An 18483-nucleotide genomic window follows, 5' to 3' on the forward strand; every position below is an offset into this window, starting at 1 on the left:
GAGATTCTAAAGAACACAGACGACGATAAAGAGCCTTCAAAGGGAGAAAATGTCATACAGTTAACTTAGCATTTCAATGAATCTCCAATAAGTGCAGGCCAAGAGACAGGCAGCCGGGAGAGAAAGTCTACCAGCAAAATATGAAGTATGTTTCCCAAATGGCACCTTATTTCCTATGTAGTGGGAAACATAGGGCTCTGGTCAAAAGCAGTGCACTATAGGGAATAGGGTGCCATTTGGGACAAAGGGGAATAGTTTCCCCCGCTGAGGCCTCCGGCCAGTGGGTGACCTTGTCATGAACTCAACTGGCTCTCTGACTGACATACATAGTTCCATAAAAGAGGTATGAGGAAGAATCCATCCAGACTAAAGCTTATTCACTCAAGCTGAATCCCCCACTAAACAGTTACTGGCATCAGGTGTATTAGACTTCACATTGGACTGTTTATGTCTGGAAGGACTTCTTAGAGGCCATTCCCACTGGGCACACCAGGTAATTTTAACGTGGAAATGTGGGTAATATTTGGTTGAAATGATTGATCAATGAGATTTCAATCTTTATTCACCCACTTGAAAAGAGTTGAATTCCCAATGGGTCATCACTATGCTTTCAACCACCTAAAAGCACAATCAAATTCCAATGGAAAAACAATGTCAAATCTTTTGATTAGTTGTCATTTAATGTGTTATCACTGCACTTTCAACCATTTAAAAGCACAACTGTCACGTCCTGACCCTTGTTAGAGGTCATTTTCCATAGTAGAGTGGTCAGTGCGTGACAGGTGGGTGTTTTGGGTGGTTTTGGTTTTCTGTTTCTATGTGGGGTTTTCTAGATTTCTATTTCTATGTTTTGTTTTCTATGTTTTGGCCAGGTATGGTTTCCAATCAGAGGCAGCTGTCTATCGTTGTCTCTGATTGGAAGCCATACTTAGGCAGCCTGTTTTTCATGTGTGGGTGTGGGTAGTTGTTTTCCGTTTAGTCAAGTGTACCTTATGGAACTGTTGTCGGTCATTTGTTGTTTTGTTGAAGTGTTTTTTTCATTAAAGAAAAGAATGAGCACTATTCACGCTGCGCCTTGGTCTCCTTTAGACGACCCTTGTTACAACAACAAAGTTCAAATGGAAATACAATTTCAGATATTTTGTATTTATACAACAAATTCCAGTTTGTCTACAAATTAATAATTTATATGTTGGATTTAGGTCTCCATCTCTACCAAGAATCAAAGAAAAAGAATTGGACTAAATAAAATCTAACTTTATTTAAAGTACATATAAAGTTTGATTTGATTATGTCTTATTCATTAACAAGCTGGAATTAAAGCCAGACTAAGTCAGTGGCACAGATGGAACTATCCAAGCAGAAGATACATCTCCTTCAAATGCTGATATTTGGTTGCATTTACAACCAAACACAATTCAACATGCAGTTTGTTGGATTCATGTCTCCAGCTCAACCAAAAATCTAAGTTAAAGAATAGGACTAAATCTAATCTAATCAAATTTGTAATGCACTTTAAATAACGTCCGATTTGATTTAGTCCTATTCTTTAACTTAGATGTTTAGTTGAGCTTGAGATGTGAATCCAACACATTCATGATTAACTTGAAGAGTCAATTTGAAATCAACCAAAGCTTGAAACCCTAGGCCTATATGTATTGCCTATTTTTAGTTGAACCCTGGGTTGAATTGAATCCCAGCAGCTGTTGATGACTTTGCAAATACTATATAGGCCTAAATAGTATCATTGACGATACTATTTAATTTGCTCTTTTAAACCTACCCTTTAGAATGACTTCAATAGCAACAGTGAATATATTTAGTTATAAAGAGGTCTCTGAATAATCATTCTCACAATAGCACATGGGTAGTAGTCAGTGACAAATATAAAAGCTAGGCCTTGTTAAAACCCTGGACGGGAGACCAAATGAATAGCTATAGATCAACTCTCCAGTAGGAGGTGCTGCCCAGCCTTGTTTATTTTTATATAGTGGATATAACGTTGAAGATCTGATATTTCAAATGTACAAAAATTCTACATATTTCATTCAAGGTTTGTCTATGTTGAAATTGGCTACAATGATAACAAAATCCTGTGGTTGAAATTTCACCCTTAATCCAATGTATTTTCCACATAAATTCCACGTCACAATACACTGACAAATTACATTGAAACAACGTTGATTCAACCATTTTGTGCCCAGTGGGTTGACACCATGGACATTTATATTTTAGGATAATTGTAGCCCTTGTCCTACACTTAAAACATAGGTCATGGGTCAGCCAAGATCTAACATAACTCCACGAGGGATGAAGAGAGCAAGATTTTTGTCACAGCAACATACTGAAGTGTGACATAATAGTTTTGGATGATGCGTGTTCCAAAAAAAAGAGCCTAGCAAAGATCTAGGGGAGAGAGAATAGGGAGGGATGAAGAAAGAAGGGGAAACAGGGTTTTTTAGGGTCTCCCGTTGCATCAGGCAAGGTGGCACTAGGAGAGGAGCAGGCTATGCTGCTTCTGCTCATGTCAGCACATGCTCAGTCCTGCTGTACCAGCTGAGGTGCAGCTGTGTTTGGAGTCTGCCCTTCCGCCTGACACGGATGCGACACACATGAAAGCGAAGCACACGTTCCCCATAACAACCACAACCGCAAAGCACACTGCATTGTGAATAAAAAATATAAGAGGTTTGTTTGTAGAGCGGCGTGACAAAACAAAGCATTTTCTGCTTTATTAACTGTGAGTGCCAAATACTCTGCGCACAAACACTATTTTCATGCTCTCCGACGAATGAGTAAGAATGGTGGGAGAGAATGAATACATTGTAAAATTAGATGCTTGAGGCTTCAGAATCAACTTGAAACAAGATGAAGAGTACAATTTTGCATGGGAACCCTGAATGGGAATGTGTACCCCCAAGGCACAGGGCAAACTCTGGTGTGAATAAATCATGAAGAGGCCCATACTGTGAACTATGAAAAAAGAGTCCTAACCTCTGTGGCCTCTGGTCCACCCAGGCCCCATTTGTCACACCTCACTTCTACTGCAGTGTAAATAAATGCTGCCTCCACTACCTATAGTGCCTGCTGCACTCCATATGTGCACCTCCATGTGTGTGTATGTATGTGTGTGCATGTGTTTGCGTGTGTGTGTGTGTGTGTGCGCCTAAATATGTTTGAGGAGGCCTGGGCAAGCCAGCCACTTCAGGATAGCATTGTCCTCGGAGACAAGATGGCCTCCTTTGCCTCCTGGGGGCAGAACTAAGTCAACAATGCAATGTTTGTCAAGCCAAGTCTTCACCCAATTAGCTCAAATTCTTGAGGCCCAACTTTCTAAACTGCTGTTTGCACTGCAGTGCACCAGGGACCCTGGGTGGGGGCCTTATTGTGTGAATCTTGACTGCTGTGCAGTGAACAACAGGTAGCTAGCCAATAGAAAACGTATTATTGCTAATCAGTTTCAGGTGTCTCTATTTTTGATAGAATATAGAAAACTGGGTGAGCAGGCAAAAAGATGAAACACGGTAAATCACTGAGCCGTTGATATTCACTCACTGAAATACTGTATGTGGTCATTTTGGCTTTGGATCCATGCATCTAAATCTCAACACAGAGACAGATCTGGGGTGACAAAGCAGCAGCACACAGAAACAGACTAAATCGCTTACTTAATATACCACATGGCCTGACACAAAGCATGGCCTGACACCCTGGACTGTATCACTAGCTATATCAAGATGTTACATAAGAGTTAGAAGGGGATCGTTTTACAGGATTAAAAAAGAACAAGTTTATGACAATGGACATACAGGCTGTATATGGGCTCAGAAATCCAGGGCAACCTCCCCCTTACACACAACGACCAATGAAGTCAGGGGACACTTGTGGCATTCTATACCGGGACGGAGGGCTCACAGAGCCAAAATAGTCAGCAGTGCTCACGGTTCTGATGTCAGACAACCAGAAAACAAGGCGGCCTCCAAACTCCAAACTGCTCGTATTATCATGAGAAGGACAGGGTGTCAGGATCATAGAGACATGCCATGTTCTATATCTATGGTCAGGACAGGCAGAGAACAAGATTAGAAACCCTGGCCCTGAGTCGACTACCCTGGACAGATGCTGGTGGCTTCATCAGTGTGTTAACAATAAAACCCTTTCACTTAAATTATCCCCAACATAAGATATTGCTGGATAATGGCAGGATGAGAGGAGTTGATTGAGTTGTTCAACTGTTATGAGCTATTTTATTGACTTTTATTGACATTAACCAGGTTTCCATCCAACCTTTTTATGCGAGTTAAGTACATGTCAGATAAAAAAAAATGTAATGACACTGCCTGGTGGAAACAGAACATTTGTCAGTAAACTTTCCAAATGTCGACAAAACAAAATATGCTATGCGGGATCTTTTTGTCTGTAAAATTAATTATGCGAGAAATGTCGGTGGAAACGCTTTTACGCTCAAATATTTATATAATAACCATTACATCGAAGTAAACTTGCAGTCACACGATGACATGTTGTGTGACCCTTCCACTACGACTCGTCGGGAAACAATGCAGTTTAGTAGGCTATAGATGAAATAAATTATGATGAACTTCACAGGGTTGTGAAAGTGAAAGTTGATGATCTTGAGGATCCTTTACAGAAAATATCAAGGGTCTTATTCTGGTGACATGATCATTGATGCTTGGCTTTTGTCCATAATAATCTCATCATATATGTAGGCTATACCTGCACTGTATCTGCGGGCAGTTGACTAGAGCGCACGTGCCAATACCATTGTGGACACACTCGCTATATAACGCAAACATTATTTTGTGAGAAACCATCAGTAGAGTTGAAAATGCAATGGAAACCCATTTAACTTTTTTATTTTTTTATTTGGTACATTGGAATTTAATATATTATGACATCAAGCACAGCCTTTTATCTGCAACAAGTCGAGTGAAGGGGGCCCTATACTAACATCAATACGTGTGCTTAATTGAATCAAGTGTCAAGCCTGTCACAGTGCAGAGTCAAAACGCTAGAAACAGATACAGCTCCTTGTCCCAGATAATTCAATTATGCTGCTATTGTCATCGAGGTTACTTGTAAAACTATGGAGGCCATCTGCCATTACCAACAAGCAGTTGAGTCAACATGTATCAGATTCTTGCCAAATGGAGACCCCAAAAATAAGTTGATCTTTGATAGCGATTGATGATATGCTTGAAAAATGCACCCGAAACAGAATAACCACATACTTCAGCCAATTGGACATGACAACAACCACACTTTCCATTATCGTCATGTAAACCACAGGACTTACAGTGGGCTCTTCTGAAAAGGCTTCACTTTTGATCAAATTAAAAACAGAGTAGTAGCAGACAGACAGGCAGACAGAGACAGATGTTTCTGTTAGAGAACAAATAGGCGAGAAACCAGACATGATCTCGGCTATAGTCTAGTAATTATTCTCATAATGTTGGATAAAATGACATCTCTTACAATTCACATCACTTGAATGCAGGGCCAGGCTACATCTTATGCGTTAGCCTTATGATCCAAGGACTGTGAAGCTCTGTCTGAAGAGATATTCATAGACCACTTTGAATGAATCGAAAACATTGTCACTAGCACAAGGTCTTTATCAAGTTGAAAAGTACACTGATGAATATTTATACAAGAACAAGTGGCATGATCAAAGTATATTGACACAATGAAGATATGTTATAGACACCAGTATTTCCCCCAAGATGCTGTTACCGTTGATTTTATTGCACAGTCACTGATAAGCAACCAATTCTAGATGCGGACCAGTTTCTTTCACTACCATTCCATCATTGTTTTATGTAGCCCTAGGTTACCTTTATTGTCTGCAGCTACCACCTATAATTTAATAAACGTAATAATCCGTTCCTTCTGGGTACCAAGTGAATTAAATTAGCTACCATTGCATCATTTTGCAAATAATGGAATTATGGTCAAATATTGCCAATTTTCCTGAAGTGTTTCAAGTGAAGTGAGTGTGATTCAGACATAAGTTTGAGAAAGTTTTAAAGCATGTAGACGCCAGATAGGCTATGAATAGACTGTTTCTATGGACAGAATTAGATCAGCTCTATTCCACTAGAGATTCTAGTTTGTCACATTACTTTTTACAGCATCTTTATGAAAAGTATAATTAGTGTGTGGAGAATTATATATGTTCAACTATGGTATATGTAAAAACACTTGAACTGAAACACTCAAGAAACAAATAGCCAACACGTTTCTTATTTTGTAATAACGTTTTGAAAAGAATTAACTACGTTTCTTTTCTTTGGGAAATAAATAAGGTTGCTGTGCGTGCAACGGTGTGAGCACTAGAGCAGATGATCTACAAAAGCTTGTTCCCCAGAAATAAATTAAACTTCAAAATAAAAGTATGCAAAAAATAACTTACATTCACCAGATGACAGGTAAATATCAACGAGACGATAAGTCCAGAGACCTTGTGGATCCGCGTGCCCATGTTCCACCAACCCAGCACAGGCTGCAAATGCTGGGGAAAGGAAAATCAAGGTCTTTCACTTCTGGCCACTGAAGTAATATAAAGGTGCACCTCTACACTTTCTACGTCCCACACGCGGTGGGACTTCATCAACAGAAAATTATCCCTTTGTGCGTTTTGTTATGGAAACAGAACAAAAATATTTATCAAAAGTGCCGTGAAATAGATAGATCGGTTTGCGTCACTTCGGACCCACTGTCCTTTGCACTCAAAACTTCGACTTGTAATGCGAGCGCAAGTCAGTGAGTCACTGGGAAGTCTGACGCTATTGAGACACACGAGCCACTTCCCTGCATAAAAGACGGAATGGAATTCAGGGAGTGCTGCTGATAGGCAGTCTTAATCACTCCGTGAGGAGACGCTACACAGAACATATTTAGCGTTACAGTTTTAAAACAACCACATTGGTTCAAAATGTGTTTTAGGCTACAAAGTTAAAAGAACAAATTGAATTGGATCATAAATTGGATTTAATGTATAGATTAATACTTATGCATAATTACGTTAAATGTCTCACCAATTTAAAATCCACTCGGATGCAAATGTACTTTTTCCTAATCACTTGACTGGTCACAGAACGATGCCCTCTTGGCATGTATTTTAGATCTACTCTCATGCCCGCCAAAGACGTGTGGCTCGCTTTTGTCATGCATAACCACCATCCAAACCAAAAGTGGTTTGGGGGAAGAGCTGTTTTGATACTACGCGATGTGGATCACTTTACCTTTAAAGCATTAACTATTCCAGTTGAAATTACTGTAGTCTGTAGGCCTATGTGGAAAGTTTGCACCAGTGGTTTAGACCTACCTTGATGCTGGTGAAGTCTGCACATCGGCGCCCTCTGTTGATCTCAAATCAGTTGCCCTTGAATCAATTGCCCTTGTGGCCCATCATGAAGGCTTGATGACGTTTCTCCACTGCATATCAGATAACGAATTAATGTGATTAACAGTACATTACAAACATACTATTCTTCATGAAATCAATACACAAAACCATAATTAAGCAAGTACTTTTCGAAAATGATAATAGTGTAAGCCTAGAGTAACAATTTAACAATAACTGAAAAAAATTGTGTTACTGGACACCATTGCAAACAAAAAGAGACTTGCTCTAACAGTTCGAGCCTACAGATTAACTATTAAGTCTAATAACCTTTAGGCCTGAAGCAAGTAGGCCAGGTCTGGGTATTTTCAACCCCATGCTCCATCCCCTGAACACTTACAGAGAGAGCATTTACTGACAGTGGATTTATGTTTGTGCTCATTTATATCCACAATTGGTACAAAGAACGCCTCCATCTCAAGAGTTCACACTGAGCAGCTGCTGTCAATTAAGAGTTTAACACTGGCATTTCAGTTGCAGCTTGTTCCACTATGTTTCCACTCCTTCTCAAAGGCTGCAACAGCACTGATTAACAGAAGAGATATGTGTAGTTACATAGGCATGCATGGTACAGTGTAAGTACAGTGTAATACGATGTAACTACACTATAATTGCATTATATCTGCATGTAATGCATATGCATTAGTCAGGGTAATGTGGAACCAAAGTTACATGGAATTCAGGTGCTAAAGTTGCATTGCACGCCACCGTTATATGAACACAAAAATACATACTGTAAATTGTGATCGGCTCTAGGGTTAGAGCTGGCTCCTCTGCTCTTCCTTGGCTTTTCACCTGCCCCAGTTCCTAGGACGATGAAAGCGGTGTGCAGGATGAGAGACTACAGGCTCGTCCGTAGTGCATGCGAGGCACACTGGACCCACTCCAATTTTCCTACCGCTCCAACAGATCCACAGAACATGCCATTTCCATCGCTATTCACATGGCATGACATCTGGACAAGAGTAACGCCTACAGTATCAGTCAAAAGTTTGGACACACCTACTAATTCAAGGGTTTTTCTTATCTTTAATATTTTCTACATTGTACAATAATAGTGAAGACATCAGAACTATGAAATAACACATACGGAATCATGTAGTAACCAAACAAAGTGATAAAGCGGGGGCACTGCGTTCATCCACCTCTGGCCTGCTCGCCTCCCTACCTCTGAGGAAGCACAGTTCCCGCTCAGCCCAGTCAAAACTGTTCGCTGCTCTGGCACCCCAATGGTGGAACAAGCTCCCTCACGACGCCAGGACAGCGGAGTCAATCACCACCTTCCGGAGACACCTGAAACCCCACCTCTTTAAGGAATACCTGGGATAGGATAAAGTAATCCTTCTAACCCCCCTTAAAAGCTTTAGATGCACTATTGTAAAGTGGTTGTTCCACTGGATATTATAAGGTGAATGCACCAATTTGTAAGTCGCTCTGGATAAGAGCGTCTGCTAAATGACTTAAATGTAAATGTATAAACAAATCAAAATATATTTTTATATTTGAGATTCTTCAAAGTAGCCACCCTTTGCCTAAGTTCCTCAGCATCCACAACCACAAGGCTCTCCAGTGGGTGATGAAGACGGACCGTGATCCCACCCATCCAGGACATCAACTCGAAACGGTGCCTGAGGACAGCATCATCAAGGACCCCTCAAACCCCAGCCACAAGCTGTTCACTCCCTTACCGTCGGGCAGATGGTATTGGAGCATGAGGACTGATACCAACAGGCTCAGAGACAGTTTCTACCTACTAGCCATCAGACTGCTGAACACTTGAACTGACCACCTGCTCTGATTCTCCATAGCTTAGCACACATGTACTCACTCACACAGGCTTGCTGCTACCAGACGTGTATTTACTATTGCTAATAATGCACAATTTAAACACCCCAATCCCCCCTTCCCCAAAGCACGTGTACATATTGGACCACACATTGTGCCTTTCTGTATTATACTTATGTTAAAATGTTTATTATATTCTACTGCCTTTGACTTTATGTTTGTGATTGTATCTTTTATTATTTCTTATTGTTGTTGCATTGTCAAGAAGGAACCTGCAAGTAACCATTTTATTGTTCAGTGTATACCATGTGTATACTGTACATACGACTAATAAAACTTGAAAGGACTGTTCCTGGATACTACCAAGGTGTGGTGGTCTTATCTGGCGCTTTTACAGTCGCCGAAGCGTCACCCAGGCGGGTGATACACTTTGGGGAGTTGACGATCCAGCCTACCTACAGAGATGAGCTGAACATCGTAGAGGAAGAGCTCTTGTGGCCTGACTGACATTTCTCCTGGCTGTAGGCCTACTATCTATGCTCCCCCACCTCAAGCAACTGCTTTTCCATACTGCCTCGATGCCTTATCATCTTAAACTGTGCAAGCCAAACACCCAATAATCTGCCATCTGTTTTTGTGTTTGTTTGTATTGAAAAGCACTATATAAAAGAAATATATTATTATTCTCTTGGATTCAAGAATCACAAAGGATTATTTGTGTTGCGGGACTCAATCCACAATGGTGTGATTTGGAATATAAATGAAAATCATCCAGCATTACAGATGGGTTTTTATGTATTGTGGACCACAGATCGGGAAACACTGTTTGGTGTCATAGAGTCAGATGTTGAGGATTTGGTCTGTGTATGGTATGTACACAGACCAAATCCTCAACATCTGACTCACAGACTCCATCTATTGGACACTTACCATTATATCCTTCAACTTCTACTGTGTGAAGTATTCAAATGTAATAGAGACATTGGCAGTACTATATTTATATCTAGGTGTGAATTCTTTCCCCAAGAAGCTCTCTCCTCTAGTGCAGCCAAATGTGCATGGCTTCCAGCCAAGATACTCCAATGATAGATTCTAGCGTTTGCATCGTTAGATTCGGGCAATGGACAACTGAGCTAAAAATGACAATTGACTAAGGCTACAGACATAGTGAGTCAGTCAACTCTACAGTATCTCATTAAATTGAGTGAATGCAACGGTAACCTTCAAATTAAAAAAACTGTGTAGAAAGACAACCAGAACAGAGCATTACACAATTACATTTGGACATCACAACGTTCAGCTATAGTACATTAATAACCATTCACTAAACACCCATTCACCTAAAACTAAATCACTCAAGATGAAAACAACATATTATAAACAATAGATGTTCTGGTTAAAAGTAAAGGTCGTCAAATCAAATCAAATATATTTATAAAGTCCTTTTTACATCAGCAGAAAGTGGTTATTCAGAAACCCAGCCTAAACCCCAAACAGCAAGAAATGCAGAAGCACGGTGGCTAGGAAAAACTCCCTAGAAAGGCAGGAACATAGGAAGAAACCTAGCTAGCAACCAGCCTCTGCGGGGTAGGCCAGTCCTCTTCTAGCTGTGCCAGGTGGTGTTTATAAGAGTACATGGCCATTAAGGCCAAATCGTTGTTCAAATGTTCATAGATGACCAGCAGGGTCAAATAATAATCACAGTGGTTATAGAGGGTGCAGTACCGATTCATATTTTGCAGAGCGCTTCAAGGAAAACCATTGGTTTTTACTGATTACAATGTTTTTGATTGTCACAAAGACGTTGCAATCTTGTAAGAGAAAACATTGAGTGTAAAAACAAGAAAATAAATAACATTTTAAAAGAACAAACATACAATTCCAATCTTGGTCCTTTTGTTCACATATCCAAATAAACATTGATAGAGGATATTTTTTTTAATGGCACATGAAGAGACAAATATTTCCTGAGAGTGCTGTCATGCCTGGATTGGTCTCTGGCAGGGTGGGACTTGAAAGTAGAGAAGTTTGCGTAGAAAGTTAAAGGAACCAGGCATCTGTTTGTAGAGGCCTTTGGCTGAGTTTTGTGAAACTTCATGGTTTACCTGACCACAAACAAAAACATTGATAGCTTCATAAGAGAATATCCTTACTGCCGTTCAAAATAAAAATACAGCTTTATAATACCATTTTTTTTAAACTATAAATTAACTGTATTGTCATTTTTTTTTTACAATATTAAAAACAACAAACTCACCATCATTAACATGGTGACCAGGTCATTAGCGGCAGCATTGTCTTCTAAGATGTTATCCAGTGTTTCTACATACCAGGAGCCAGCTTGTGTATCTCTCCAGGAGACGTAACCTGTTCAAGTCACACAGACAAACAGCCATCAGGGCGACAGGCATACTAATGACACTTTCTTGCGATTGATCACCACAAATAAGTATTGTATTTGAGAGCAACACCCCCCCCCCACACACACACACACACACACACACCTGGGAAGGTGGAGTAGGACACCAGTATGTCGCTAGGTGTGGGCAGTGTGGCCCTAGTGTCTGGCTCATCAGACGGAGTGCTCAGAGAGTCACTGCTGGAGGACATGGGCATGGCGTCCGTCTGGTCATCTGTTCCTCCAATACAAGGCTTATCCTCGTCAGGAGTCACCTCAAAGCCTGTGTCTCTCTCACCTGCCAGACCACAACGCATAGAACATTATACAAGTTATATCAAATGTATTATCTTTATTAGAGATATAGATCATGAACGTAATAGACATAGTAACATCCCATCTACAGTACCAGTCAAAAGTTGACACAGCTACTCCTTCCAGAGTTTCTTTATTTTTACTATTTTCTACATTGTACAATAATAGTGAAGACATCAAAACTATGAAATACCACATATGGAATCATGTAGTAACCCCCCCCCAAAAAAGTGTTAAACAAATCAAAATATATTTTACATTTGAGATTCTTCAAAAAGCCACCCGTTCCCTTGATGACAGCTTTACACTCTTGGCAATCTCTCAACCAGCTTCATGAGGTAAACAGGTGTGTGTGTTTAAAGTTAATTTGTGGAATTTCTTTCCTTCTTAAAACTTCTTATGGCTGGAATCTCGTTTGCGGGATCGATATGACAACAGCCAGTGAAAGTGCAGGGCGCCAAATTCAAAACAACAAAAATCTCATAATTAAAATTCCTCAAACATACAAGTATTATACACTATTTTAAAGCTTTACTTCTTGTTAATCCAGCCACAGTGTCTGATTTCAAAAAGGCTTTACGGCGAAAGTAAACCATATGATTTTGTTAGGTCAGCGCCTATACACAGAAAAACAGCCATTTTCCAGCCAAAGAGAGGAGTCACAAAAAGCAGAAATAGAGATAAAATGAATCACTAACCTTTGATGATCTTCATCAGATGACACTCATAGGACTTCATGTTACACAATACATGTATGTTTTGTTCAATAAAGTTCATATTTATATCCAAAAATCTCAGTTTACATTGGCGCGTTATGTTCAGTAATGTTTTGCCTCCAAAACATCCGGTGATTTTGCAGGGAGCCACATCAATTTACAGAAATACTCATCATAAATGTTGATGAAAGTGTTATAACTTCAGATAAACTTCTCCTTAATGCAACCGCTGTGTCAGATTTCAAAAAAGCTTTACCGAAAAAGCACACCATGCAATAATCTGAGTACTGCGCTCAGACACAAAAACATGCCATACAATATATCCACCATGTTGGAGTCAACAAGAGTCAGAAATAGCATTATAAATTTTCACTTACCTTTGATGATCTTCATCAGAATGCACTCCCAGGAATCCCAGTTCCACAGTAAATGTTTGTTTTGTTCGATAAAGTCCATCCTTTATGTCCAAATACCTCCTTTTTGTTCGCGCCTTCAGTTCACAAATCCAAATTCACGACATGCAGGTCAGACGAAAACGAAAAAAATTCCATTACAGTTCGTAGAAACATGTCAAACGATGTATAGAATCAATCTTTAGGATGTTTTTATCATAAATCTGCAATAAAGTTTCAACCGGAGAAATCCTTTGTCTTCAGAAATGCAATGGAACTGAGCTTCCTCTCACGTGAGCATGCATGGCTGAGGCTCATGCCCTGCTGGCAGTCCTCTCACGCAATGAGCTCTTATTCTCCCCCACTTCACAGTAGAAGCCTCAAACAAGGTTCTAAATACTGTTGACATCTAGTGGAAGCCTTAGGAAGTGCAAAATGACCCCACAGACACTGTAGTTTGGATAGGCAATCACTTGAAAAACTACAAACCACTTCCTGTTTGGATTTTTTCTCAGGTTTATGCCAACCATATGAGTTCTGTTATACTCACGATCATCATTCAAACAGTTTTAGAAACTTCAGAGTGTTTTCTAGCCAAATCTACTAATAATATGCATATCTTAGTTTCTGGGAGTGAGTAGCAGGCAGTTTACTCTGGGCATGTCAGTCATCCAAGCTACTCAATACTGCCACCATCCATAAGAAGTTAATGCCTTTGAGCCAATCAGTTTGAGCCAACAGAAAATAGCCCTATTTGGTAAAAGACCAAGTCCATATTATGGCAAGAACAGCTCAAATAAGCAAAGAGAAACAGCATGAAGTTCAGTCAATCCAGGAAAATTTCAAGAACTTTCAACGTTTTTTCAAGTGCAGTCCCAAAACCATCAAGCACTATTATGAAACTGGCCCTCATGAGGCCCGCCACAGGAAAGGAAGACCCAGAGTTACCTCTGCTGCAGAGGATACGTTTATAAGGTCTTTGTGAGACGCAGAGTAGGTGAACGGAAGATCTCTGCATGTGTGGTTTGCACCTTGAAGCATGGAGGAGGTGGTGTGGGGGTGATTTGTTGGTGACACTGTCAGTGTAAGGGCTATTTGACCAAGAAGGAGAGCGATTGAATGCTGTGTCAGATGACCTGGCCTCCACAATCACCCGACCTCAACCCAACTGAGATGGTTTGGGATGAGTTGGACCGCAGATTGAAGGAAAAGCAGCCAACAAGTGCTCAGCATATGTGGGAACTCCTTCAAAACTGTTGGAAAAGCATTTCAGGTGAAGCTGGTTGAGAGAATGTCAAAATGTCAAAAGTGTGCAAAGCTCTCATCAAGGCAAAGGGTGGCTACTTTGAACAATCTCAAATATAAAATATATTTAGATTTGTTTAACACTTTTTGGTTACTCCATATGTGCTATTTCATAGTTTTGATGTCTTTACTTTGTAGAAAATAGTACAAATAAAGAAAAAACCTTGAATGAGCAGGCATGTCCAAACTTTTGACTGGTACTGTACATATTAGTATCCTAGCCTGTACTCCAGCAGTTCTAGGTTTCTCAAACGTAAATCCGGGGTGGTGACTGGCAGAGCGAGACTGGTTTCCCCAAAATATTTCCTCCACTGTTGGAGATGTAACCCAGTGTACAGACTAGTATTACAACACATTTATAACACTATTGTTACAGTGCTGCATAAGCAGTACTAAGCGATCACTAAGCATAAGAAACTCCTACAGCGAAGTTGTCTTACCTCCCCCACAGGCCTGGATAAAGAAGAGCTTGGGCTTGCCCTGTAGGGAAGGGCAGTTCTGACCATTGAGGTAGTTTGTGATGAGCTGAACTGGGACATTGGGCCCGTCCACTCCATGCACTGCACCAGGGAAGCGATTGTGACTTACCTAAAGAAATATGCAATGAAATAACATTATGAATCTCCTGAAAGTCAAACCTTTCTACTTTCTATGCATTTGAAAAAAGGATAGAAGGAGTCTCTTACCTCCGTCCCATGTGATAACATGATCACCACACAACAATCATATTGTGAATGATCCTTCTTGGACAAAGCTGATAGCTCCTGCCTTATTTGCTGAAATATAGTTATTAATGTAAGCATTAGATCATTAGGCCAGTATCTAAGTTAAACATGAATAAATATAAAGGAGAGTAGCTGAGGAAATCCTCACCTTCTGTTTCAGGTTTCTCTTGACAAGGACAATAAAGTTAAGGGATTTAAATCTTCTCTCCAGTTTGTCGCAGTCTATGTTGGACCCTGTGCGGTTATTCAGCTCTGACTGAGGCTCAAAATCGACATTGTTTATGATCAGGCAGTGTCCACAGGGGCTGGCATCCATCTTATAACTCTGAGAGAACATGAAAGAAAAGCATGCATTGATGCCACAGTATATCCAAACTATAAAATTAGGGAACTGGTTACACTCAAATTTAGACTTGTTGCAATCTTGACGAGGCAAGATACAGTATGTGGATTTATATAACATAATATGTGTAGTTAAATTCAACAGAATTGAGATACAACAACTCCGCTGGAGAGTACTGTCGATAACCACAATGGGGAACGGATGCTACATTTAGCCTATAGTACATAGAGCCAAAAGGCAAGATAACTTACCTGAATACTGCTGTCACGTCTAACTCTTCCTGGTGCCCTGGGTTTTCCAAACTCCCTTTCAGGGGCTGTAATAAACATCACCACTTTTATACTTGAATATTCAGAGACATATGTCAAAGTACTTACAGAAAATTGTTGTGATCACTTACATAAACTGGGAGTGGTAGGCGTAGGCAAAGGCCTAACTGGTTGACTTGGATAGACAGGGGTAATAGGCAAAGGCCTAACTGGTTGACTTGGATAGACAGGGGTTACTACAGTGTCCATATGAGAGTCTGTCAAAATAGAGCAAAATCCAAAGCAAATATGAACATTTCAGTAGTATGGACCGACATTGCAATGAATCACAGATTATATTTAACCACATAGGCATACTTACAAACTGGCAAAGGCCTAACGACTGGCCGGACATGGACAGGCAGAGGTAGAGGCTGGCTCTGTGGTTCCCCCGCCAAGAGGAGATCTGGTAGGCTGTGCTGCCCTTTCTCACGAAGGCACTCTATTAAAGCTGGGAATGCCCGACTCCCACGAGTCTCCAGGTCTCGAACCAACTGTCTGGCTTGGTCTCGTCTGGTTCCTGATCTCTGAAATTGAGGAACAAGGCATGGGCTTGTGAGAACTGAAAGTAGCATATGATACTTGATTAGAATTCCAGACTTCGCTGTGTGCAAAAGCATGGGAATGAGGATAGCCTAATCATGATGATGTCTATCATGAATCGGGATTCTTGCAAGACAGACAATAATAGTCAAGAAGAATAGTGTCACACCTTACCTTTATCTCGTCGATCATGTCTTGAGTAAAGATTCCTTTTGACAGAAGTCCATCATACATATCTGATGGGTTCAGGTCTCTCACGAGATTGACCCTATTGCGTTGGAGAATCCTTTTGTGTCTCTCCTCCATTTTGTAGGCTTATATGAGGCATGAAACAGGAGCTCTGCAATGATTATGTGGCAGAGAAGAGAAATGACCAAACCAGTGCCACTTCCATAAGTGTTCCTAAAAATATATGTATTTACATGGTAGTTACAAAGACAATCCCAGTACTATGAAATATTAATGAGCAATACAAACAGCAAACAGGCAGAGAAGACAAAGATCACTTTATTGTTCAATTGTACACAAGGTTAAAAGGAAATTCGACTTCCGCGTTATCCCAAACCTTCCGAAAGACACACAAACATAAGTTGGAGAGGTTAGAGCAGAGGGTAGCCATACTGTGGGGCCCGTTGATCAGTTGTGGGGGTTAACGGCCTTGCTTAAGGGCACAATGGCAGGAGATGGGATCTAGGATTTCTATAATGCAGGTGCAAACTCACTTCTCACTTATTTATTCCCCGGCAGACCCAGGAATCGAACTGGCTGCCTCGCGAAAAACGGTGAAAATGTACCTGCCTAAGACATTCATAGTCGCTAACTACCTTTAGCGCCTATTGACGATAGTATCTTCTAGCCGAAGTCGTTTTGTTAAGAACCCCAACGCTCGTTCTGAATGTTAAAACGCATGTCTTGCAGGATGGTTTTGGAAACATAAGAAAAGCATCTTTAAATAAAAAAAATGGAAGAATTCAAAATTAAAGAATACAATTTTTTTTTTTAAAATAGCTTTCTAGGGTTAGGGTTCTCACATGGCCATATTTCCATGTTACAGTGCTTGTTCATGGAAAACAGACGGAAGACAGAGCCAATAGCTATTGAGTCTCCAAACACCTAATCAAATCAAAGTTTATTTGTCACGTGCGCCAAATACAACAGGTGTAGACCTTACAGTGAAATGCTTACTTACAGGCTCTAACCAATAGTGTGAAAAAAAAGTTGTGTGTGTGTGTATGTATGTATGTGTGTGTGTGTTTGTGTGTGTGTAGGTAAGTAAAGAAATAGAACAACAGTAAAAAGACATTTGAAAATAAGAGTAGCAAGGCTATATACAGACACTGGTTAGTCAGGCTTATTGAGTTAGTATGTACATGTAGGTATGGTTAAAGTGACTATGCATATATGATGAACAGAGAGTAGCAGTAGCGTAAAAAGAGGGGTTGGCATATGTGTAAATGGAAGACGTTCACAATGTTGTCACTGAAAAATACTGTGTTAAAACCAGTTTATACAGTGTGAGTGTGCTAGTAAGTTTATATTTTGCATTTGTGAAATGTTATATTTTGATGTGATTTGAAAGCAGATGGTTTTATGTTTCTAGAACAGTACCGCAATTGAGAATCGATTCATGTTTAGATGGAGTATTTGTCTGTTTTGGTTGTCAGAGCCAATTCGCCTCTAAACTGAACATGTAAGGTCCTTGTACTAATGAGTAACGTTAGGTCCTTTAGTCCATTATTGGACTAGTTAGTACCTGCCTTTCTATAACCATCTAAATATGGTATTATGGACATAGAAATATAATTAATTCAAACGTTATGATTATAGACACATTAATGGGTCCAACACGTACTTTGAGCACATTTTTAGCAGTTGTTCCTCAATTAAACTCATTAGAAAAGTCAATTTAAACGTTCTGTACCATTCGCAAACAGGCTAGCTAGCTACATAATGAAACGACATTGACCAGGGCTAAAGTAATGTTACACGGAAGTCTTGAGCTGAGTTTCAAAATACAGAATATGTATACATATTTAACTGTATACATCTAGTATACAGTTGTAAATTAGAATACAAATAACACACTAAATAGTGGTGATAAATATATATTTACCTGCTCCGTGTGATCTCCTCACAGACTTAAACCTTTCTATTTCACCACCGACTTCCTTGTTTACATCACACATCTTCGTGATTGATGGACTGTAATAGACTCCCATTCCCACAA

General features: G+C 40.0%; 1 protein-coding gene across 2 annotated transcripts; it reads right to left on the bottom strand.

The window, feature by feature from the left end:
- Positions 1-9374: 9374 nt before the first annotated feature.
- On the bottom strand, positions 9375-18453 carry LOC106567147 (caspase-9). Of its 2 annotated transcripts, none has more exons than XM_014136108.2 (11): positions 18370-18453; positions 16431-16596; positions 16036-16240; positions 15806-15931; positions 15657-15721; positions 15211-15387; positions 15024-15113; positions 14778-14925; positions 11716-11907; positions 11469-11578; positions 9375-11316 (listed from the first exon to the last, which is right to left on the bottom strand). In XM_014136108.2, the coding sequence occupies exons 2-11, from the start codon at positions 16560-16562 to the stop codon at positions 11191-11193; spliced, it is 1371 nt and encodes a 456-aa protein (XP_013991583.1). In that variant the 5' UTR covers positions 16563-16596; positions 18370-18453; the 3' UTR covers positions 9375-11190. The 2 variants fall into 2 exon arrangements, with proteins under 2 accessions (XP_013991583.1, XP_013991584.1); XM_014136109.2 differs by having other exon boundaries at positions 16431-16658; positions 18370-18440.
- Positions 18454-18483: the final 30 nt, after the last annotated feature.

Source organism: Salmo salar, chromosome ssa13, assembly GCF_905237065.1.
Source record: "Salmo salar chromosome ssa13, Ssal_v3.1, whole genome shotgun sequence".
Classification (NCBI taxonomy): domain Eukaryota; kingdom Metazoa; phylum Chordata; class Actinopteri; order Salmoniformes; family Salmonidae; genus Salmo; species Salmo salar.

Coding starts and splice junctions, on each gene's coding strand:
- LOC106567147 (XM_014136108.2), bottom strand. CDS start 16,562: ATGGAGGAGAGACACAAAAGGATTCTCCAACGCAATAGGGTCAATCTC. Junction 15,388..15,656: donor GACGTGACAGCAGTATTCAG/GTAAGTTATCTT, acceptor ATGTTCTCTCAG/AGTTATAAGATGGATGCCAG. Junction 11,579..11,715: donor GTCCTACTCCACCTTCCCAG/GTGTGTGTGTGT, acceptor TGACTTGAACAG/GTTACGTCTCCTGGAGAGAT.